Source organism: Augochlora pura, chromosome 8, assembly GCF_028453695.1.
Source record: "Augochlora pura isolate Apur16 chromosome 8, APUR_v2.2.1, whole genome shotgun sequence".
In the NCBI taxonomy this organism is placed as follows: Eukaryota; Metazoa; Arthropoda; class Insecta; order Hymenoptera; family Halictidae; genus Augochlora; species Augochlora pura.
Genome location: NC_135779.1, coordinates 13,470,159 through 13,493,529, shown reverse-complemented (window position 1 = coordinate 13,493,529; position 23,371 = coordinate 13,470,159). Strand labels below are relative to the sequence as shown.

General features: G+C 34.8%; 3 protein-coding genes across 4 annotated transcripts; 2 read left to right on the top strand and 1 right to left on the bottom strand.

The window, feature by feature from the left end:
• The first annotated feature begins 210 nt into the window (after positions 1–210).
• Gabat (4-aminobutyrate aminotransferase) lies at positions 211–5,473 on the top strand. The gene is made up of 10 exons (XM_078188924.1): positions 211–586; positions 2,183–2,310; positions 2,666–2,833; positions 2,952–3,038; positions 3,121–3,316; positions 3,396–3,568; positions 3,855–3,995; positions 4,126–4,283; positions 4,575–4,843; positions 4,951–5,473. The coding sequence occupies exons 1-10, from the start codon at positions 523–525 to the stop codon at positions 5,064–5,066; spliced, it is 1,500 nt and encodes a 499-aa protein (XP_078045050.1). The 5' UTR covers positions 211–522; the 3' UTR covers positions 5,067–5,473.
• A 2-nt stretch (positions 5,474–5,475) lies between these two features.
• Positions 5,476–10,877, bottom strand: LOC144474242 (VPS35 endosomal protein-sorting factor-like). Of its 2 annotated transcripts, none has more exons than XM_078188922.1 (18): positions 10,696–10,877; positions 10,519–10,606; positions 10,239–10,433; positions 9,969–10,131; positions 9,683–9,888; positions 9,479–9,609; positions 9,037–9,213; positions 8,300–8,644; positions 8,128–8,228; positions 7,866–8,047; positions 7,430–7,573; positions 7,183–7,346; positions 6,958–7,120; positions 6,664–6,856; positions 6,454–6,593; positions 6,217–6,378; positions 5,879–6,145; positions 5,476–5,808 (listed from the first exon to the last, which is right to left on the bottom strand). In XM_078188922.1, the coding sequence occupies exons 1-18, from the start codon at positions 10,710–10,712 to the stop codon at positions 5,722–5,724; spliced, it is 2,925 nt and encodes a 974-aa protein (XP_078045048.1). In that variant the 5' UTR covers positions 10,713–10,877; the 3' UTR covers positions 5,476–5,721. The 2 variants fall into 2 exon arrangements, with proteins under 2 accessions (XP_078045048.1, XP_078045049.1); XM_078188923.1 differs by having other exon boundaries at positions 10,519–10,559.
• A 3,045-nt stretch (positions 10,878–13,922) lies between these two features.
• Positions 13,923–15,436, top strand: LOC144474481 (uncharacterized). The gene is made up of 2 exons (XM_078189323.1): positions 13,923–15,159; positions 15,231–15,436. The coding sequence occupies exons 1-2, from the start codon at positions 13,923–13,925 to the stop codon at positions 15,434–15,436; spliced, it is 1,443 nt and encodes a 480-aa protein (XP_078045449.1).
• Positions 15,437–23,371: the final 7,935 nt, after the last annotated feature.

Below are 23,371 nucleotides of genomic sequence, written 5' to 3'. Positions count from 1 at the left end.
CTATACGCGATCTTTACTCTGCCATGATCGATAGAGATCTCGTTCCACAGTATTCTTGCAAGCGAGGAGGAAGGGGATATTAAATTGAAAACAAGAGGGGTTATGAGCTGGACACAGAGAGAAACGTTGCTATAGTAGGTTAGTGAAAGAAGTGTTTGCGAGCATACGCGCCACTGGGTTTAAATATTCGTGAAACTTCGTACGTGACCGTGTACGAATGAAAGCGCCCTATAGGAAGATGAGGCTCGATGTCTTTATCAATAATGCGATGTGTCCAAGCTCATATCTCAATCAGACCGCGACTAATTGACACATGAGATCGGTGGGAATTGTTGAAAGGCTCGTTCGATTCAAGTGGTATTTGTACGATTAAAACAAACTGGTTCGTGAAGGTTCGTACAGTCTCGGAACCAACCAGATACACTAGTTCCTGCGCAAGGATAAGCAGAGCTGTGTCAGTTCAGTGGCCGCCAGTGCTAGTCCAACCCTTCGTGAGGCACGTTCTGCACCTAGTACCGCAAAATGCTCGCCAATAAGTATCAAGCAGTACTGAGTACTCGAACCTTGTCATGGCAATTTATCAATGGTATTTATGATCATTTTACACTATATATTACGCTTCTTTTGAGTTATGTTTAACGAGGCATCTACACGAGAGAACCAGAAACTTATGCATATACATAAATCACTACGCGCATGATGTTCGAATCGATAACTCGGCCCTCTTCCTTGCACTTCCATTTCTATTTCTCTCTTTTGATATTCAACAGTTTCGATGTTCGTATGTAATGTACGAGTTTAACATTGGAACTTCTTAAATCAGATAAATAAAAATTCAAAATACGATTTGCTGAAAAAGATTAAATCTAGAGTCCTTTTATTAGAATTTGTGTTGTTTTCAATAGTAATGTAAAATTGTAATAAATTTTCAATCTTTCTTGACAAGAATTTCAAACATTTCTCAATTTTCCAATCAACGATTGGAGAATAAAATTAGCTGAATGAGTTTGATTCCTTACGTTCTTGCACTCCTTATCAAAATTTGTCTACATCAGCTTCGTTACTTATCTTATCGAAATCTTGAATATCCTACAGATGTACAAAATTATGTTGTTTGCACACATATACACGCCACGGGTAGCGTACAAACTTGTTTATTGACCTTGTGCTTACGTAAATAAATTAGAAGCTTAATAATATCTTATCCGTCATGTATTCATTCTTCAACTGACAATAAGAATTTTAATCGGGTTCTAATTATACAGCTGCATTCTATGCCACAATTGAAAAACATGTTATCATCAATATCAATGTGAAATGACATTAAAATATTGATTGATAAATTATACCAAATTGTATTCAAAAATATTGCACAACATATGACAATATTAAACGAAGTAAGGAGCATATTCTGTTTATAAACTGTACTAACTAAAGTATATAAATATTCCATATGAACGATCGACAATGATTTTGAAATTAACCAATTAATTGTATCAATTTTCTAAATATATATAAATAATAAATAAATAAAAAATAAGTTGTTACATTTGTTAAATGATATAAATGTCAAAAAGCACTTCTCTCAATTTATTACAAATAATTTGAAAAGTTAAATTTTTACTAATAAATTTATAAATAATGGATATTTTTCTGAGAAATTAGTATACACAGACAGTATACAGATTAATAAATCGATAATGAAACGAGCATTCCCTTTTGCAATGTAGCAAGCATATGAGTAGTGTGAAAGTGCGTCAGTATGTCAACCAATCATCCTTAACTGACATCAATGAAACTAAACATGCGGTCTATTAAACTCGGGGCTTAACGTGATTTAAGTCGATGATACTAATAGCGATACGTTATTCCGAGGCAAATGTTATCGTGATTGAAGCGTACTATCTCACGTGTAGATTTGTGGCAAGCATTTTCACCTCAGTTCTATGCGGCAACTACTCATGAAATTCTCATATTAAAACTATTCTTATTAATAAAAATCATTAGTTTATTTAGTATTTCCCTCTTTCCCGCCCAAGTTTGCACGGAAATATTACACAAATCATGACTCAAACCTGTGAGCTGCACAAGAAACGAAATATTATTACGAACATATAAGTTTCATTACTTTAAATGACAATGTTTTAGCACAATATAGTAACAAAGTGTTATTTCCATGCAGGACATGTAATTCCGTGGAAAAGATGCCTAACTGGAGTTTTGTCGGAAGAACCAAAAAAGCCGATAGTCGCAACGGAAATACCGGGACCTCAATCACGCACTTTGTTACGAGACCTCAATAAGATACAAGTACACGAAATCTACATACGTCTAAATATTTTCAATGTTCTAATTTCATGTTATGTGATACTCTGAATATGATAACGACATATGATACATACTTGAAACTGAATGGTTAGTTGATGATAAGCTAAAGTGATAAGTTGAAATGATAACTGAAAGTATAGTTTCGAAAAGAATTTATTATGCAACATGGAGTCAATCGCGCTATTGATTTGTTACATTAAAGTCTTTATTATTGCTTGTTAGTCAGATGTTCAAATTATCATACTTGTTTGCCGCAGCATATCACTTTTATTTCGAATAGTGATTTTCGTCAAATATGTGCGATAGTGATGAAACATGTCGAAATTTTTGTCTCCAGCAAGCCGCTTCCGTACAATTCTTCGCTGATTACGAAAAATCGGCAGGTAACTACATAATGGATGTGGATGGGAACGCTCTGCTCGATGTGTATATGCAAATTTCATCGATGCCTTTAGGCTACAACCATCCGGCTATGTTAAGAGTACTTGCTGATCCTGTCAATCAGGTAAACGAAATGTCATCGACGTTCCTTATTTTTTTCCTTTTTGATAATTTAGTTGAAACTATTCTGATGTATATTCTTCTGTCGTTAATATTTAAGCGGTATTGAATTTTATTAACAGAAAATTATAGCTAATAGACCAGCGTTGGGTGTTTTCCCGGGGAAGGATTGGCCCTCTAGATTAAATAAGATTATGCTTCAAAAAGGGGTACGTAACGCGGTTATTATCTATACAACCAATTACATATATTAATTTACGAAATCACATACTACATTTATTATACGCACAGATTGCCCCTTCGGGATTATCTCACATTACAACGATGATGTGCGGTTCTTGTTCAAACGAAAACGCTTTTAAAAATATTTTCATATGGTATGCCGAAAAACACAGGAAAGGTGCCCCTTTTACAAAGGAAGAAATGGAAAGTTGCATGATGAATCAGATTCCTGGTGCACCGAAATATTCCATTCTCTCATTTAAAGGTAACTATATTAATTAACAAAAAGATATAATAATACCAACGAATTCCGTGAATTAACAAGATAATGTCGACATTCTTAGGTGCTTTTCACGGAAGAACATTGGGAACTCTTTCGACAACACATAGCAAATACATTCATAAAATGGATATTCCAGCATTTGACTGGCCGATCGCCTCGTTTCCTCAGTACAAATATCCTTTGAGTGATCACTTAAGAGAAAATGAACAGGAAGATCAACGTTGTTTAGCTGAGGTAAATAATTGCTAAAGATTTTAGTTAATATGTCATGATCTTTAGTGTTTAATACATCACACATTGATATTAGAACCAAACACTGTAAGTGACTAATTTACGTCGCCTTTTAAAAACAACTAAACAAAGATATGTAGTTCTATATAGCATTCGTTCACGAAATCATCTTTAGAATCTCAATAATTGTAAAATAAGGAACTTAAAGTGTTCGTTATTTTGACAAATTCGGTTACTCTAAATAAATGTATGCATTACAACAAATTAAGGTATAACATTGTTTGACTAGGTTGAAGAATTGTTCGAGAAGTATAAGAATGAAAAAAATATTCCTGTCGCTGGTGTGATAGTGGAGCCAATCCAATCAGAAGGAGGAGATAACCACGCTTCGCCTGAATTTTTCCGAGGTTTACAACGTTTAACAAAAAAAGTAATAATCATTTATGTTTAATTATAATATTTAACAATGCTGTTAATTTTAGAAGCTTATATGTATCGTATTTTGACTTGATGAAATCTGACGATTTTATTTTGTAGCAACATATTTATTAATATTTCAGCATGGTGCAGCTTTATTAATCGACGAAGTTCAAACAGGATGTGGCCCAACAGGAAAGATGTGGTGCCACGAACACTTCAATTTGGAGTTTCCGCCAGACATAGTAACTTTTAGTAAAAAAATGCAAATGGGTGGCTACTACCACACCGAAGCATTAAAGTAAATTAAGAAATACTTAATTATTTAATAGCAGAAGATATAGAACATTCTGAAGCATGACTATTCATCACGCAATTCAAATTAGGAAGTTCACTACTAGGTTAAATTTCTGAGATTTTAATAAACCGAAATTGATGGTTTAACATTTAAAATGTATTGCTTCAATAGTTTTTGTTGGATTTGCAGCATTTTCATGACTTAAAATATTTGCGTAGGGAATACGCATGTCTCGGAAATTCTTATATATTCAAGCACATTATACGTATATATGTAAACATCATATTATTACAGACCCAATTTGGGATATCGTGTATTTAATACCTGGATGGGAGATCCTAGTAAAGTAATATTACTTGAAGCAGTTCTAGATACTATTCAAAAAGAAAATCTTCTGGAAAGAGTTAGACGTGTCGGCGACTACACGTTACAGCAACTCATCAGCTTACAAAACGAATTTTCTAACACAATCAATTCGGTCCGTGGCCGAGGAACATTTATTGCATTCAACTGTACTACATCTGAACTGCGTGACAAAACAATTCAGAAATTATTAACAAAAGGTAATTCTTGTTTTTAAAAAATAAGATTTCATTGCGTCTGGAAGAAATCAAATCATATTATTTCAAGTAAAACAATATGTAACTAAGAAAAATAACTTGTTTTATAGGTATTCAAACTGGTAGTTGTGGTGCATTATCAATAAGATTAAGGCCGGCCTTAACATTTACCGAGGATCACGCAGATATATTTTTAAGCAGTTTGCGATCTGTTTTAAAGAAATAATGTTTTAGATATATTGTGTTGTAATCTATATGCCTTATGGCAGTCGAAATCAAGTCTTCCACTACTATAATGAATATTGTGAGGTCTATAGAAATAATTTTAAAAATTGGTGCATTATTTTTATATATCAATTTTATCATGTTATAGAACAAATCAACATACATAATTATTAAAGTATAAATGTTATTTTATATTTATCTGAGAAATCTATCGAACTTCCATGATATAATACAATTTAGTTTAAACACTATTAGAAATTAATAGTGTACGCCAACTGTATGAGATGTACTAAAAGTTATAATTGCTTTGTTGTGTAATGTATGCAAAATGTTTAATGTTAAGAAAAACTCAATGTATTTACAATTAACGTCTTCCAAAAGAGCTGTTACTAAATGCCTTCTACACCATATGTTGTATAGTTCTACATTTACTTCCTTTCCAGAAATATACATGGTGTCATGACTGAAAATGTCTAGCAACCCAGAATTGGAGTATACCTGAGGTTATTTCAAGCAATTCGAGAAAATTTTTGAAAAGGGAAAAGTTTTTAGAAATGACCTAACGTATCCCGCATTCCGTATTGTTAGACATTTTTGGGACATCTTACTTGAAATTACAATTTTGATTTGTTTAGTACTATATTCCAATCGAACGATTATTTCGACATCTTTTTCAAAATGTCCGCAAAATGTTTATACGCTTTGTGATGACTCTTTTGTACCATGTAAGCTATAGTTTTCATCTGAAAAGAGAATAAGTTCCAATATCTGAATAGCTATTTTATTAAAAAATATTTTTGTATGCTCTATTACCTTAACTTTTGAATCAAGGGAATTATATCGTTGAGATAAATTCCATAAGTTCACAGCCATATGCGCTAGTGATGGATCACGCAGGTCAGCTCTAATAACAAAACAATTAAAAAGCTCGAGTGCAAGGCTTGCTTGTTTCTCAAGTTGATCTGTGGTTCCCAGATACTTTAAATGAGACAAAATTTCTTCCACAATTTTTGAACATATTTTGTTAACTTCACTTATAAATTTTTGGTCAGATCCATACAACTTATCATTTGAATCAACCTATATATGTAAGGAAAATTGTAATATATTAATGTATCAACGTCTCAAATTATCATTTGTATTAGAAATACCTTGTCAACATGGTACGGATAATTTTCTTGAGTTACCACTGATAATAAATCAAGCACACGCAAATACAAATATGCCTTTATCGATACATTTTCCTCAAAGGAACGTTGAACAGCATTGAGCAAACCTCTCATCAAATATAAAACACCATATTCTGGACTATCCTAATATAATTATTATAATCTTTAGTTTAATTTCTAGATGAATTGCTTATTTTAAGTAAATTTAAGAGAACATACCGGAACCACTAACAAAGTTGATAAAAAATTTGATAAATATGAAAGTAAATACGGCTGTGAGTTTTTCTGTCTCCCATCTATGTCTATAGTTTTTGGCATTTCAGGAACTAAACTTAAAGCAGCCTTAAAGCATGCATCGGCTAAATAGATATTATATAATTAGCAATAATTGTGAATTAACTGTTCTTATAGATAAATATAAATAGTTACCTTGCCCTAAACATTGATTCAAAAGAGCCACTTGTCCTGATAATAAATATAACTGTAGACGTGTATGAACTAATGTTAGCGATGGAATTGTAATAAAACAAAATGCAGCACATGCACGAACAAATGCTGACGTTCTTCTTGTGTGATGTCCACGAACAATTTTTCGGGTGTCAACTGACAATCTATTTACACACTGCGCATAGAGAAGCATTGGTTTAACTGGACAATTTGAAAGAAATTCTGACTAGATATTTATCACATACAACAGAAAAATCATTATCTAAAAGCACAAACCTGTACAAGTTGGACGTGTACACTATCGAGATTGGGGAAAGCAGCTCTGGCTTCTGCATAAAAATTAAGTTGTTTTTCAAAATCACGATCATAGTCAACGCGTTGCACTAAGCTACATATAAGTTGCCCGATTTGTCGCTTCTCGTCTTCAACGGTTAAAGCACTGAAATTATTGACTTATTATGATGTAATATATACGTATCTTTATAAAAAAAATACATTTACCTAACAGAATCGTGCATTATTCTAGCGATAAACATGAGAGCATTTATAACAATAGGATCAGTTATGGAACTGCTTTGAGCACTTAAACCTTCTATAATAGTTTTACAAACTTCAACTTTTATAGTTTCCTTGTGGAACAAATCGATAAAAGGTAAGAAATTATCCTGAAAAATGTTTCCTAGAATATTTTGTACATATAATTTATGAAAAACATTGTAATAGAAAATAAGATATAGATAATATTTACCATAGCAAGTAAAGATTCAAAATCTTGAGTATGAGCTACAATTTTTTCAATAATGTTTTGTAATTGTGTATAGTGATGTTCAAAGTTTTTATTTGGATTTAATCGATCAATTATTTTTCCGAAAAATAGATTTAACTCATTTACCTGTAAGAACATAATTAGTGACTTGATTAAATAATCTTTTACTTTTAAGTAAAATTAACATTAGAACTACCGATCGTTAAAAGCGACTAGTTTTGTATTTCCTTCCAAAAATGACAAAATTGCATTTATTAAAAATTGCACAATTTTTATTGCAAAGTACACCTGGACAAATAGTTATGTGAAATAATTGCCCGCAAATGATTTTTTATAATCTCAATAATTATAAAATAGAAAATCTAAAATCTAATATTTTGACAAGTTTGGTAGGTCTAGCATTAATAATGAAACTTACAGAAAAATGTATAGCAGTGAACTGTATCCAAATTTCCACACATTGCATAAATTTGTTAGGATTTGTTAAATCTGTTAAATATTTCCATATTATATTAAGAATAGTTTGACAATCCTCTTTTGGTGGTGATTCCTGAATTAAACATTCACCAAAACTTCTGTATAACTGATATTGTGGATAGCCTGAGAAATTATAATAATGTGAATTATTTAAAAATATTAAATTTAAGTTTTAAGTAAATGCAATTATTTTTTTAAATTACCATCATCTTGAATTGCAGTTATCAAATTTAAAAAGTCTATTGCTCGAGCAGCAATATATGATGGTTTGAAGGCTGTTAAAACACTATTTAACAGTAATGAACTGTAGGATAATAAGTTGAATTAATATGAGTACTGTTTACTAATATTACTAGTATATAATGACATAATCACCTATTCTTTTGATTTCTACATTGAGAAATCACACCTTCTAACTGATTTTCAGCAGTTGTTGCAACCAAAATTTGTAAAATCCAATCTAAAGCTGGCGAATAAAGGTTTAAATACGAATACATAGTCATATTCTGTTTACTCAGTACATCTTTTACGAAAGGGCTAAATAATTGCTGGTATGTACAGAGAAAGTCATAAAAATTGTTTCTTATAAATTCAAAATCAGATGCTTTGTTTAAAGCTAATCCCACACGACATAAGTAACATCTAGCATATACAGCTATAAGAGGATTTCCAATTCCTCTAATCATTTGAGTTATTCTGAGCAGAGCACTGTTAAATTCACTGAAATTGAAAAATATTAAATTGAAATTAATACTATATTCATCCATTACTGCTATCTGGATATCAGTACTCAATTTTTTTTGGATAACATGTTTTCATATAATTTTATAATAAAATAAAAATATAAAAGAATTAGTAAATACGAACAAAACAAAATGTATCTAGTTTAATTATAAACCACAAAATGTATTTAATAATATAAAGTACAATAATGTTTTAAATAATTTGTTGTTTTGAATTTAAGAAAAGTTAAAGAAAATTTAATTCAGAACTAAACAATAAAAAATTAAAGTAAAATAAACAGTACGCACATAAATTACTCTTACAATCAAACAAATGTTTGTCTGGAATACTTCTCTATTCGTACTATAATTTCAAAAAATACATTTTACCTTGTTGTCAAAAAGCTGTAAGATTTGATTATCGCCATCTCCACATAGAGACGTGGAACTAATTCTCTTATTGATGCAATTTTATAAAACCAGTTTCTGCATGTTTCTTTTGCATTCTCGGGTACCATGTCTGGTGTAAAATTATCTGGTAAACTTGTTGGTACTTTACTACCTGGTCTACAAAATATTATGAGATAAACAATTTTATTTGAGGATTATAAAGAATTAGTTGGTATCCCATATAACTATAATGAATTCAATTTATATCCACTTGTTTTGGCTTGTAATATTCTTACATAAATTGATTCAAAAATATAAGAAATTATAGTTGCATGGATAACCTTACTATCATTCCATGTTTAATGATTCAATGATCAAGTAGAAAATTATTAAAAATTAAAAACGTAAAGTATAAATTTAAATAAAAGAATATAGTACTAACTTGTAGTATTCAGCTTTAACTTTTAATCTTTCATACACAAGTTTCCCAAAAATATCTAAGATGTCAGTGATAAGAACAAATTTGCTAGGGTAAAAAGCCGTAACAGATGTATCTACTAACAATTTGGCACACTAAAATAATTTATTATTAATTTACGTTTTTCTTCATATATACTTAACATTATAAGATTAGAAAAATGGAAACCTGAATAGCTATTTTTAGCGCTTTAACCCTTTGATCAGAATGCCATGCTTGTACAAGTTCAGTATTTAATTGTTCAATTCTTGCTGTATATTGCTGCTGTGATAGATCTAACATTTGTCTAACAGATCCTTCTTCAAAATCATCTAGTTGTTCCAATCTTGTCCTTACCTTATCTACTACACCACCAATTGGTTGAACCTTAACAACTATAATAAATTTTTCAAAATAAATGTAATTTCATAGAAGTATAAACAAATATACCTCATTTATAAAAAGGAAAACATACCTTTTTCACCACCTGTTAAAAAGCTAGTAACAATTGATAGTTTTTCTGAAGTTGTATATTTGCTTAATATTGCATTACGTCTTGCTGACCAAGGTTCTACTAATTCTTCTGCAGTATCTTTAACTTTTTTACTTGTAGCAGCAGTATTGCTAGAATAGTCCCACTATAAAATAAATATTATGTTTCAAACTATAAATAATAAAAAGTATAATACATTGCATTTTGCTTAGGTAGATTATCATTAGTTTAGTTCTTTCCTAACTTACAAACCTCATCTGCAGCCATTTTTGATAAAGGGTCTAGTTCTTGTCTAGCAAATTGTGACAGAGGATCCGATCCATCTAGTGAAGAATGGCTTAATAGTGGATCAGGTATGGTGGTGCCAGATAGTGGAACTGGTGCAGTAGTTGATAAATTATTATGTTGTAATGCATTGCGCTTCACTCCACTGCGCCCATCAATTAACTGTAAACATATAACGAAAAAGCAAATCAATTACTGTCAAAAATCTATCTGCATAGTTTCTTGAAATACTTAAATACTATCTTACCATAACAGTAATAGGTTTTAAGGGATGGTCTACTGCTTCTTCTAAACATGCAAATTGTATTGTTTTATAGTTTACTGGTTTTGCAATCCTATAAAGCATTAAGTGTTTAAAATTTAAACATTTCCTATTTGTTATAAATTAACAATAAATAAATCAAATATAAATATAAGAATATACCAATCTATTTCCATCATTTTCAAAGTGTATTAAAATCTATTTATCATACAGTGACTATATCAATAATATAAATTGTTCTTGTAATATATTAAGCAAACATTCTATCATTTTATGTTTAGATATGACATTTTAAACTTCGATAAAAAAATCTGATGATTGCTCTCTCAACCCTATAACACAGTCGAGATATCAGAATAGACTGGACACCATATACAGTTCCATATAACATGCTCTGAAATACCGACATTGTTGAAAACCAGTGTGGGACTATTCTCGACCGTGGTTCAGTGCGCACACTCGGAAATAACTGGACACGAGGTCGGAGTATGAAACAGGCTTTATTGCGTGTGGATGCGTGGGCGGTTGTATGAAAAGTGAGAATGTTTTTTCTATTTGGACACCCACGTCGACGGCGCTTTTATCTTAGGCGTAGAATACAACTAACTTAACCTAAGGGCTTAAAACAGACTATACTAATGACTAGTTATATTTTACTTTAACCTAGTTACGTTTATCTTAACCTAGTTATTCTAGATGGCTCGTCGAGCCTACCGCTACACCAAAGGTATTCTCACGCCCTCTGTTTAAATACAGTAATGGGTCCTACCATCCATTTTATTAGTACGTCATCAGAGGCTTACGGCGCGAAATGTAATTTTTAAAGAAGCTTTAAATAATAGATCTGTTACCCCATAGCATTCTCAAAAACGTATTTGCGGAGCCTATTTTTGCATATATTTACTATTTCAAAAATCCGTTTTACAGCAACACTACTTCATAGCCATTAGCTCTATGTAATTGTCGATTTCGAATTAGTTATAGAACGAACGAAGCTTCTTCTAATTTACTGCTGATTGGAAATTGAAAATTACATCGATTTCCCGAATCTCACCATGTGGAAGTTGCTGGAGTGGAGAATCGAAGGAGATACAGAGAAACAAAAACAGAATTCATTATGGCTCCCTTTCTTACAAGTTTCACTTAATAACTAATGTTTTAATGTTTTTAGGGGTTCCTGAGGTCATTTGGAGTAATTTTTTTCCTTGGCGAATATGCGATGCACGACTTTGCATACGAGTTACAACTGTAACTAATGAGGATCTAAAGTAACACTCACACTTACGCCCGGTTGGACACCTCCTCCTCACACGCCTTTCTCCCAGAGGGAGATCGAAAACATCTTACATGCTGATAAGCGAAGCTAACGCAATAATACTCGAAATATTTTCAATGTTAGAGATTTGGATAACTCGGGGACGCTACACCCCGTACCCTCCACGGGCGCTCCAGTGGGTCAGAAGCCCTTGAGCGAATTTAATTACTATTAGACTGCGGATTTTATAAATAATAAAAATGGTCTGTATCAATCGCAAGAGTAGAATAATCTACTTCTAAGTTAATTGTTTTTTCAATAATTCAAACGGATAGAAATAATACCACGACGTTTTGAAAATCTTGTCATCTTTCTGTTACTCCAAATTGTAATTATCCAAGTTTTCTATACACGTATAAAATCCGCAGTTTTATTATTATAACTTAAACTACCAATCCTTGCTCAGATGATCTGCAAAAGCTGAAAGTGATTCTTTGTGATGGTTAACCCTTTTGTTACGGGTACCAACTATAGTCGACATATAATACTGTTGCGCTCCGCCAGGCCATGCGTTTTCGGTCTTCCACTGACCATTCTCAGTACATTATTCAAGATTACACAAGTATTACAATTCGTTCACAAATGTCAACCCGTTCGCAATGACAGATCGATAACGACTCTCTTCTTTCCCAAAGACTGTCAACCAGCTAACCCTTCTTTCATCGCCAACACCACAAGGAACGAAGTTGGCACTGGTCATATAATGGGTGCTCGCAACAATACTATATAAATATAATATAAGAACATGAACATGAACATGAACATGAACATGAACATGAACATGAACATGAACATGAGTAAGAATATGAGTAAGAATATGTGTAAGAATATGTGTAAGAATATGTGTAAGAATATGTGTAAGAATATGAATATGAATAAGAATACGAATAAGAATATGAATAAGAATGTTCCGTCTCGGAACAACAATTCTGATCGAAAATATTCGACACAAAGGCTCTGCGAGTGCAAGAAAAGTTAAAGCCACAAATCGGTCGAAGTCGCTCCTCCTCAGAAAATCCATCGGGCGACCGACCGACCGACCGACCATCACACGGGCCTACAAGCGCCCTTCAAACAATCAACCGTGATTGGTTCTTTACCGGATCCCCAAAATCATATAAATATAAGGCATTGTGCAGTCTAGGCAGTTAAGAACCAACAACCGGCAGTTACAACCGCACATATCCGATATATCAAGCTTCATAGGGAAAGATTTGCCAATATGAAGAACACTAACATCAGTGTGTATTACCAGAATGTTCGTGGTCTAAGGACTAAGCTCCCTGCTTTGCATCAATCTGTGTTCACCTCAACAGATAAATATGACATAATCATTCTCGCCGAAACATGGCTAAATAACTCAATCTCTCACTCGGAACTCGGCCTAACCTGCTATGATATCTATAGGTGTGATAGAAATTATATGACAAGTTCCTATAAACATGGAGGTGGTGTTTTAATTGCAATGCATAAATCTTTAAAAAGTCAACATATCAAAATCAAAACAAATCACGTCGAACAGCTGTACATTGAATTTAAATCCTCAAACGCCAGCCTCATCTTCGGTACTGTTTATTTACCTCCGCAATCTGATGAGCATCTATATATCGAACACTGCCAAACAGTAAATAATATAGTATTGTCTCACTCTAACACAACATATACATATGCGGCGATTACAACCTATCCCACATTAATTGGATTAACACTGACGATATTTCACTTAACTCTTTAAACACATACTCAAAAATAGATACGAAATACTAAACGAACATTTCAATCCGCTTTTACTCAGCCAGAAAAATACAGTTGTCCAAAAATTTTGTAGTCCCAAAATCGACTTCTTTGGCAATTCATTGAGCCAATTTACAAAGGCAGCAACTCTAGCCATTAAAACACACACTCTGTAATTAATTCATGACACACTCTTATATTATGATTTATAATTTATATTATTCAAATGTATTCCGGACTATGTATATATACAACCTCTATGTAACACAAAAGGGTCTTACTAGCCCGTTAATAAAGAATAATAATAATAATAATAATAATAATAATAATAATAATAATGATGGACGATATCAAATTATATGGATCAAATACAACACACATAACAGGAATTCTCAAAATAGTTGAAAACATAACAACAGACATTGGAATGGAATTTGGTATGAACAAATGCAAACAACTACATATAGAAAAAGGTCGCTGGATCACAGAAGATGAACCAATAACGCTTAATAACCAAATATTAGATAACTTGGAACAAAACGAGACATACAAATATCTAGGCTTTCAACAAAACACACGAATTAATCATACGCAAATAAAGTCACACCTGAAAAAACAATATACGCAAAGACTACAAACACTTTTGAAAACGAAACTAAGCTCAAAAAACCTATTTAAAGCAATAAATACATACGCTATACCGATCCTCACATATTCATTCGGCATCATAAAATGGTCCAACACAGATCTTGAAAACATGAACATAACAACAAGAACACAGCTAACAAAATATAGAAATCTACATCCAAACGCAAACAAAGACAGAATCACAATAGCCCGAGATCGAGGAGGTAGAGGCCTCATAGATATCCACATACTACACGCAAAACAGATCAAGTCGCTCAGAAAATACTTCCACAGCAAACAAACACCACTACACAAAGCCATAGTAATAGCTGACAAACATCACACGCCACTGAACCTAGCAAAGCAGACACAAGACAATGACGAATACGATGAAACACAAATCTACCAACAAAAAATAGACACATGGAAATCCAAAGAAATACACAGTAAACACTGGTACAATGTAAATAAGGAAGAAATAAACAAAGAAAACACATATAAATGGCTGAAGAACGGACAACTCTTCCCGGAAACAGAAGGATTCATGATGGCCATCCAAGGTCAAGTAATAGCAACTAAAAACTACAGAAAATATATAATAAAAGATAATGCAATCGAAAATGATACCTGTAGAAAATGCCACCAAACAAAAGAAACAATAGATCATATAATCAGTGGATGCAAACTCATGGCCGGACAAGAATACGTGGACAGACATAATATAGCAGCAAAAATAATACATCAGACAATAAAACAAACATATGAAATTAGTACAAACAACATACCATACTACAATTACACACCAGAAACGATAATAGAAAACGAAAACTACATGATATATTGGGACCGCACTATACACACCGATAAAACAGTAATCCATAATAGACCAGATATAACAGTGCAGAACAAGAAAGAAAAAACTACCTACCTCATAGACATATCGATCCCCAGTGATACAAACATAATAAACAAATACAAAGAAAAAATAGAAAAATATGAAGATCTTAAAATTGAAATACAGAGAATATGGAAACAAAAGAAAGTTATAGTACTGCCGTTCATTATATCAGCCACAGGAATCACACCACATTCATTCACAAAAAACTTAGCCAAATTAAAGTTAAAGGAAAAAACACACATGCACATTCAAAAAGCAATAATATTAAAAACATGCCAAATAGTTCGGTCCTTCCTACAACAAGAAACATAAAAAAAAACACCCAATAGTTTGAAAGAACGGTTAGACTTGGCTCTAAGCCCGTCAACCGAATCTAAACCCAGATGTAATACTGGAGGAAAAAAGGATAATAATAATGATAATAACATTGCCATAAGACTATAAATGATCAATTCCGTAGCGTCACACCAGTGAAGCGGATTGCTGTAACGAAAAGGTTAAAATATAGGAGAGCTGAGCATTATTTGTGGTACCTAAGACTAGCATACGTGTTTCAAGTTACTCCGCACACAAGTGCAATTTTAATATAAATCCAACGCTGAACAATCGAATTACATCGGAAACCAAACCAACATACAAACCCCAGACGAAATCTAACGAGACACGTATACGCACATGCGCGCGCGCGCATACACATGTACACATTGTCAGTCGCTATTTTTATTACTTACCGTTCCGAATGATTTGAGCAACGGGCATAGAACTCCTATCGAAAAATCCTATCGAAAAAGTTTCATCAGTCTCCACTTCGGGATACTTTACGTTTTACGATTACGTTTAATAATAACTTCATCAGAATAATTTTAAAGTGTATTCAAATATGTTTAGTGATTTGATAATAATAATTTTAAGATCTATTCAAATATATTCAATAAGAATTCCATAACTAGAAGAAGACAAACTCTGTTTTGAACTTAAGCAAATTTTTCAGCAATTTGATTTACTTAATTGAACTCAACCTTTAAACTAATGCTAGAATTTGAACAAATAATTATCATTAGGGATTTTTAGATTAATAACTGTAGCATTTATAACATTCTTTTAATATTGGATAATATTTTAAAGACATTTAATTGTTTCTTTCACCTGTCAAATTCTCCATTTCCGCGGGAATCTACACATACTTTATGGTGTTGCATTCAGCCAATAAAAATCGTCAATTTATTGTGTATGAGGGTAAGGTATCCGTAGTCGTGGTCCTTCAATTTTCCTTGGCAGCACTTGGCAGCTCGTAGCGATAGACGTGTCGTTAGTGACCGGTTAATAACTTGCTTTTTCATATAATTACCTAAAATATTATAATTTGTCATTAATAAATTATGAGTTACAACATGATCAGAAGTCGATTGTTGTAATTTTTTTCAGAATTCTGGTATGTTCGATGAACACGCTCTGATATTGAACTTATTTGCTTATTTTAACAAAAAATTAACACTTATTTAAGGCCGCCACAAATGGCCAGGTTATGTTAGCCAGATCCTTAAAATACGTAAATTGCCAGAAAAGCTCTGTAGCTCAAAATAGCCAGGAAGTCACGTACGCATCATAAACCCAATTGTTGTAGAATCCTTAACAATTAGGTAAATATAAAGTTTCGCTTCTGTTGTTGCTTCGTTGTATAACCGATGCGAACGTAGGTACAACTTAATATTTTGACAGCGCTACTTATATTATATGTTTCAAATAAATGGCGATAGGAAGATGTAAAACGTAATGTTGAACTTCCAAAATAAGCATTGGGCAACAAATTTTTCAATAGAAACATTGCATAGTTTAAAGGGCATATACAGGGTGGGACATTTTAAACAGGTCACCTGAATATCTCGCTTGTTTTTGAAGATAGGAGAAAATGCATTAGACCAAATTTACTTGGTATCGGGGGGGCTCATCATCTGGTAATACCAATTTTTCTGTAGGTGGAGGCGTCAAGGACATATGAAGGTCAATTCTGTTTTTTTAAATGGAACAGTAAGTGTCTTTATTTATATTTTGGTAGAGTGTTTCAAGACGAATACAATGACCTAATATGAAGGTTATTCAAGGTCACCCAAAGTCAACTGTCAGAGAAAACTGATTATCTCAAAGCACACTTCGAATACTTGGATACTTTGATACTGCTACTGCAAGTGTTCAAAATTGCGTAAGGTCACCCAAGACCTTGAATAACCTTCATATTAGGTCATTGTATTCGTCTTAAAACACTCTACCAGAATATAAATAAAGACACTTACTGTTCCATTTAAAAAAACAGAATTGACCTTCATATGTCCTTGACGCCTCCACCTACAGAAAAATTGGTATTACCAGATGATGAGCCCCCCCGATACCAAGTAAATTTGGTCTAATGCATTTTCTCCTATCTTCAAAAACAAGCGAGATATTCAGGTGACCTGTTTAAAATGCCCCACCCTGTATAAGGGTATGTATAAAGTATCTCATTTTTCATAAGTGGAGCCTTTCCGGAGATTTGAATGTCAACTTTTTTTCTTAAATGGAGTATTATATTTTTTATATAAAAATGTAATTGCGTTGACGACACCCGTACGACACTGCAGAGGGCATAACCCCGAACACCATCTCAATATCCTCCACCGTAGCATGCGACTCGCTGTAAAGAATAGGGCACGTTTACAAACGATTGAAATTGACACAAATCAGACAAACGTTCAGGAAACGGGGCACCGGCCGGTACAATATAACTCCCCTATCAGCATAACGGTTGAAGGTGAGTATTCACTCGATTATCGGTTGTGCTCGCCGACGGTAGCAAGACCCATTTGTTCGGTCAGTTCCGCAGGATACTGATCATCGAAGGGATTACACTTTGGCATTCCTTCCACGTTATGAATACTTTCAACCCCGACTTGATGATACAATGCTCTCTGAATCTCAATCTTGGGAAATGATCGGTTTCTCCAGACGAACCGGCTGTAAACTCGCTCGTTGTCTCAGAAGGATTAATGGGTGAAAGATATTGTCGACGATGTGGATAGGACTACAACGCTCATCCTGAATGAGATTTGCCTGGAGAATGGCGATGTTCAAATGGCGACGTCGACTACAAGACCCTGCCATGCAACAGTTCATTGATGAAGAAGTAACGAAGATTGACGCCGACGTCGTAGCCTCAGATAAATACAACGATGGACAAACTGCGGGGGAGGGAGGGGCACGTTACTTTTCAACAATTGACACTTAGGAGCAGTTACTGGCAGATGCCTCTGACTGCTGCTACTCGCCCACTAACCGCGTTTACCGTGACAGCGAATTTAATGCCATGCTCTCCAGATTGCATTCGACTTCATCGACTTTCCAACGATTTCTCGATCGCGTTATCTCTCCAGATTTCGCGTCGCACAAATTCGCATATCGCGACGATATTGTGGTCGTATCTCTCTCGTTCTCGAACCACTGTCGTATACTGCTACTCTATTCTGTAACCTGCGATGGAACTGGGAGAAATTTCAGTTCGCTCATTCCCAGTTGAAATATCTCAAGTATTTAGTCGACCACCGTAGACTGCATGCGGATCTGGAGAAGGTGGCAGTTGTCGCTAATCTGCAGCGATAGATGCAACACAACGCATCTCTAGAGGTTCTCAGACGGAACAGGGATATGGACACGCATTGGTCCGGCCCGATATCGGGTGCGTGTCTGTCATCGGGAACGATGGGCTCGCTACCTTGACCCGAAGATCGGGGACATCAGCCGGACTAGCGAACCAAACCTTGCATCAGTCGATTAAACCTCGTCCGTTTAACACTCGTGGGTTTTTTTATATTCCAAATCCTGGTTTCGCGAGCAGGCACGGCCGGTTGGTAGGTAACTGTCTGGGAGAAGGGACATCATCCTCCTCCTCTCCACCTCAGAGTGGCGGAGCACAGAGTACGTCTTCGTCAAAGACTATTACGCGTTAAAAGTTTCACAAGGCTGAATCTTCGCCCCTCCAAGTTTTTCGTTGTAACGCGTCACGCAACGATCAAGTAAAACTACTTTTTTCTTTCGCGTAAGGTCTAAGGTAGAGATATGGCTCACTAATTACAAGTATTTTATATATGTCAGGTTATTGAGTAAATAGTGCCTAGTTCTACTAAATCCAAGCCGTCATTTCACACCTCGTCCATCAGTCCGAACCCCGGTGTTATAAAGTAAATGTTATAAATTCAATTTCTTCATTAATACGTAATTTTATGTAAACTACTGTTTAAATAATTTTCTTTTCCTGCATTGTTTAACTGAAACATAATAAATTAGTCCCCTTAGTACTATCACTAATTATTATTTTAATTTAGGATTTGCAGCAAACCAAAGGTAGGCGAGACTCACTTTGGCCGTCCTCATTACTTTCTCAGCTCTAAGTCATTGATGCTTCCAAACGTGAGTCAAATGAACGAGTGCAAGAGTATGAATTAGTGATACGGTCTGACAATTGACAATGTTTTAGCGTGCCCTGCACGATGCATTCTTCCGCTAACATGTGTTAGTGTATGATTAGGCAGTGGGAAATAGATAAATTGTTTAATATTATATTTTCTGAAAATCTATATTATTAACTTATAGTTAATTGGAAACAAGATTGTATATAAAAGATTATTATTGTTACGTACGGAGATTCTTTCCCGACGTTTTTCCTTCCTTCTCGAAGGCATACGCTAGATAACGTCGACGGTGAACGCGGTCTTTTCATTCAAAAATAGAATATCTAATCTTCCGTGTAGGCGCGAGTCCAAGAAGGGCCATGCGTCCCCGATTCTCGGTATAATCCGCGGTGTGATCTGGGTCACGTAGGCCCGGTCCCCACTACCGAATTTTCTAGTTCAGCTGCGTATAAAAGGGCTAAGATTTTTCTTCTCATCGGGCAGTTTCAAGTCAAATCGCGACGCGAGACGTAGCAAGATCGAGCCGAGTTCTCCTTCGGGCAATAGTTAACCCCCGCCGACTTGGTGCGTAAACCAGGGAGCGTGTCTTAGGACCATCGCAAATCTTACACTACACTTACGCACTTGTAATAGACTGAAGTTGTTAGATTATATTAGTTTTACTTGCAATTCAGTGTATTAGGACCTTAACTTAATTTCCGTCCGAAAAACGCTGAGTAAAAGCATTTATTACAAACTATTGGTACAGCATATGTCAACAAAAGTATTTTCCATCGCTGTCGACAACCTTTTGCCATCTTTCTGGCAGTTGGGCAATACTATCTCGATAAAATGATGTCGGTTTCGAAGCAATCCATTCGTCCACCCATTTTCGCACTTCTTCAACATTTCGAAAGCGTGTACCGCTCAAGCCGTGTTGCATTGATCTGAACATGTAATAATCAGAAGTTGCTATGTCTGGTGAGTATGCTGGGTGAGGAAGAGTTTCCCATTCGAGCTGCATCAGTGTTTCCTTGACGATTTTTCCAGTGTGTGGCCGAGCGTTATCATGAAAGAGAATGACTTTGGGCCTGTTACTCGCTATTGCTGGTCTTTTTCGTAACAGCTCATCATTCAGTTTGGTCAATTGACGTTTGTAGACATCGGCAGTAACAGTCTTGTTCGGTTTCAGCAGCTCATAGTACAGCACTCCTTGCTGATCCCATCAAATGCAAAGCATTTCCTTATGAGCGTGGATGTTCTGTTTTGGCTGCGATGTTGATGGTTGTCCTGGGTCTACCCATGATTTCTTGCGTTTGGGATTGTCGTAGAAGATTCACTTTTCATCGCCAGTCACAATACGCCACAGGAAATTCTTCTTTTTTTGCCTGGCAAGCAATGAAAGAGTGACAATGAAACGGTTGTGAATGGCAACTTCAGAAAATTGATGTGGTACCCATTTTCCTTCCTTTTGGATCTTTCCCATGGCTTGTAAACGTTTCGAAACAGCTGCTTCAGTCGCTCCTAGCTCGTTTCCAAGTTCTTGTAACGTTCGAGCTGAATTTTCATGCAATAATGCCTGCAATCCCTCTTTTTAAATTTTTTCGCCTGTCCTGGGCGTGGTTTGTCATTGACATAAAAATCATTATTTTTGAATCGTCTATACCACTCCTTACATATTGTATGCGACGGAGCTTGATCACCATAACACTCTTCGAGTACTCGATGCACTTCTCTTACACTTTTTTTTAAGTCAAAGTAGTGCAAAAGCACATTTCGAAAAAACATTTTATCGCGTTCCATGTTTCACAACGTAAAAAAAAATTTTACGTATGGGACTAATTGCGTATGATGACTGAATGTTATCGAGAAATGTCCAAATATACCAGAAAGTACCACATGCGTTAGAAATATCTACTAGAACTGCTTACATCGCCATTTACATTTCGCGGGCGGAAATTAAGTTAAGGTCCTAATACAAGTTTATTTCATTCCATCTCCCAGTTCGAGTCAGTTATTGGTAACGATCTCACAAAGATACACCTTTGCCGCTCGAGGTGTATCAGTTAATATTTCTTTCGAAGTTACGAGGCAAATTTAGAAGCAATCCAAAACCCCATTACCCAATCAGGTGGCGACCCGGTGTTGAAAGAGACATCGGCCAGTCCACGAAACCAACTTCCTATCTAGGTGGCGACCCGTTGATGAAATAGGCAACGGCCAGTCCACGCAATTTCCTCCTATGCGGCGACCTGTTGATGAAATAGGCAACGGCAAGTCCGTGAAACCTATCCTACTAGGTGGCGACCCGATGATGAAATAGGCATCGGTCAGTCCACGCATTCCTTTCAAATATCCGCACAAACTCATTTACCTTCGGCCACGTGTGCAGTGGCCTTCGGCTCGTAACATTACAAAACTTTGAAATATATCGATTTACATTTGGAAAAGAAATTATTATCAATAATTATAAATGTGTGAATGTTGCAAGAATGATCTGTATTAAAATGTAACAATATCAGTTTAAACAAAATATTATACAGGGTGGGGCAAATAAAGTGTTACAAAGCAATATCTTCATTATCATTGATGATACGCGAAAATGCTTGAGGAACAAATTGTTTGGTTTGAAGGGGCACATGCTGCGGTGGAAATGGTTTTTTTTAAAGGTCATATTTTTTGAGATTTCAAGGTCATCGATGTTTTTTTAAATGGAACTATGTATTTTTTTAGATGAGATTATTGCCGATTTTAAGACGAATCCAACGACCTGTAACTCAAGATCATTCCAACCGCGCAAAGTATGAAGTGGCACAGTTCTCATCCATCGAGGATGTTCATTTGCCCTATAATGCAAACATATTATGCCTATTCACATTTCTCATATTAGTGAAAGTAGATTCGTCAGAAAAAGCACATGACTGAAAAAGGAGACATTTGTGCGCATTTTTGTACGAATCCAATTACAAAAATTGACGTGTTTTACAAAATGATTGCCATACAAATCCTGATGTAATGACATACGATAAGGATGGAATTTGTGTTGATGCAAGATTCTTAGGACAGATCTCCGACTAATTCCACTCTCTGTTTCCATTCTCATGCTCCTTGTATGTGGATCTAGTGCAACTAAAGCTAAGATAGCAGGCGCATTATTTTCAATAATAGTCGGTTGACGTTTGACACGTGTTTGTTTCATTGTACCGAAGCGACAGAAACGGTCAGCTAATCGCTTAAAAACCATGTGTGACTTTTGTAGCCTATCCGGATAACGAGCCGCGTACAAATCTTGGGCGTTTCTGTAGTGTTTACGACACTCCCTCAGCACCATGAACATACCAAAAGCTTCTTGAAAATCGTTCATTTTTACGATCCGACGTATTCATATTAAAAGGTAATGCGTAACTAAATAATATGTTTATGTTGTTGCGTGAGGTGAACGACTCATCAAAACACGAACGAACACCATTTCGAGCATGTTCTGTAGGTAGAACCAAACCAAGGTTAGTGGATCCTGTGAAAGTGATTATTGCGATATTTTTCGGTTTTTCAACTATTTTCATACTTTGCGCTACTAGAATGACCTTGAGTTATAGGTCGCTGGATTCGTCTTAAAATCGGTAATAATGTCATCGAAAAACAAATACATAGTTCCATTTGAAAAAACATCGATGACCTTGAAATCTCAAAAAACATGACCTTTAAAAAAAACAATTTTCACCGCAGCATGTGCCCCTTCGGACCAAACAATTTGTTCCTCAAGCATTTTCGCGTATCATCAATGATAATGAAGATATTGCTTTGTAACACTTTATTTGCCCCACCCTGTATATAAAGTTTGAGTAA

Excerpts from the sequence above, each read along its gene's own strand:
- Gabat (XM_078188924.1), top strand. The coding sequence starts at position 523 with ATGCTCGCCAATAAGTATCAAGCAGTACTGAGTACTCGAACCTTGTCA. Across the intron at positions 2,834-2,951 it reads TTGCTGATCCTGTCAATCAG|AAAATTATAGCTAATAGACC; the intron begins GTAAACGAAATG and ends TTTTATTAACAG. Across the intron at positions 3,039-3,120 it reads AGATTATGCTTCAAAAAGGG|ATTGCCCCTTCGGGATTATC; the intron begins GTACGTAACGCG and ends TTATACGCACAG.
- LOC144474242 (XM_078188922.1), bottom strand. Across the intron at positions 7,121-7,182 it reads ATAATGCACGATTCTGTTAG|TGCTTTAACCGTTGAAGACG; the intron begins GTAAATGTATTT and ends CAATAATTTCAG. Across the intron at positions 6,594-6,663 it reads GAATCAATGTTTAGGGCAAG|CCGATGCATGCTTTAAGGCT; the intron begins GTAACTATTTAT and ends ATATCTATTTAG.
- LOC144474481 (XM_078189323.1), top strand. The coding sequence starts at position 13,923 with ATGGACGATATCAAATTATATGGATCAAATACAACACACATAACAGGA. Across the intron at positions 15,160-15,230 it reads CATAGACATATCGATCCCCA|AGAATATGGAAACAAAAGAA; the intron begins GTGATACAAACA and ends ATTGAAATACAG.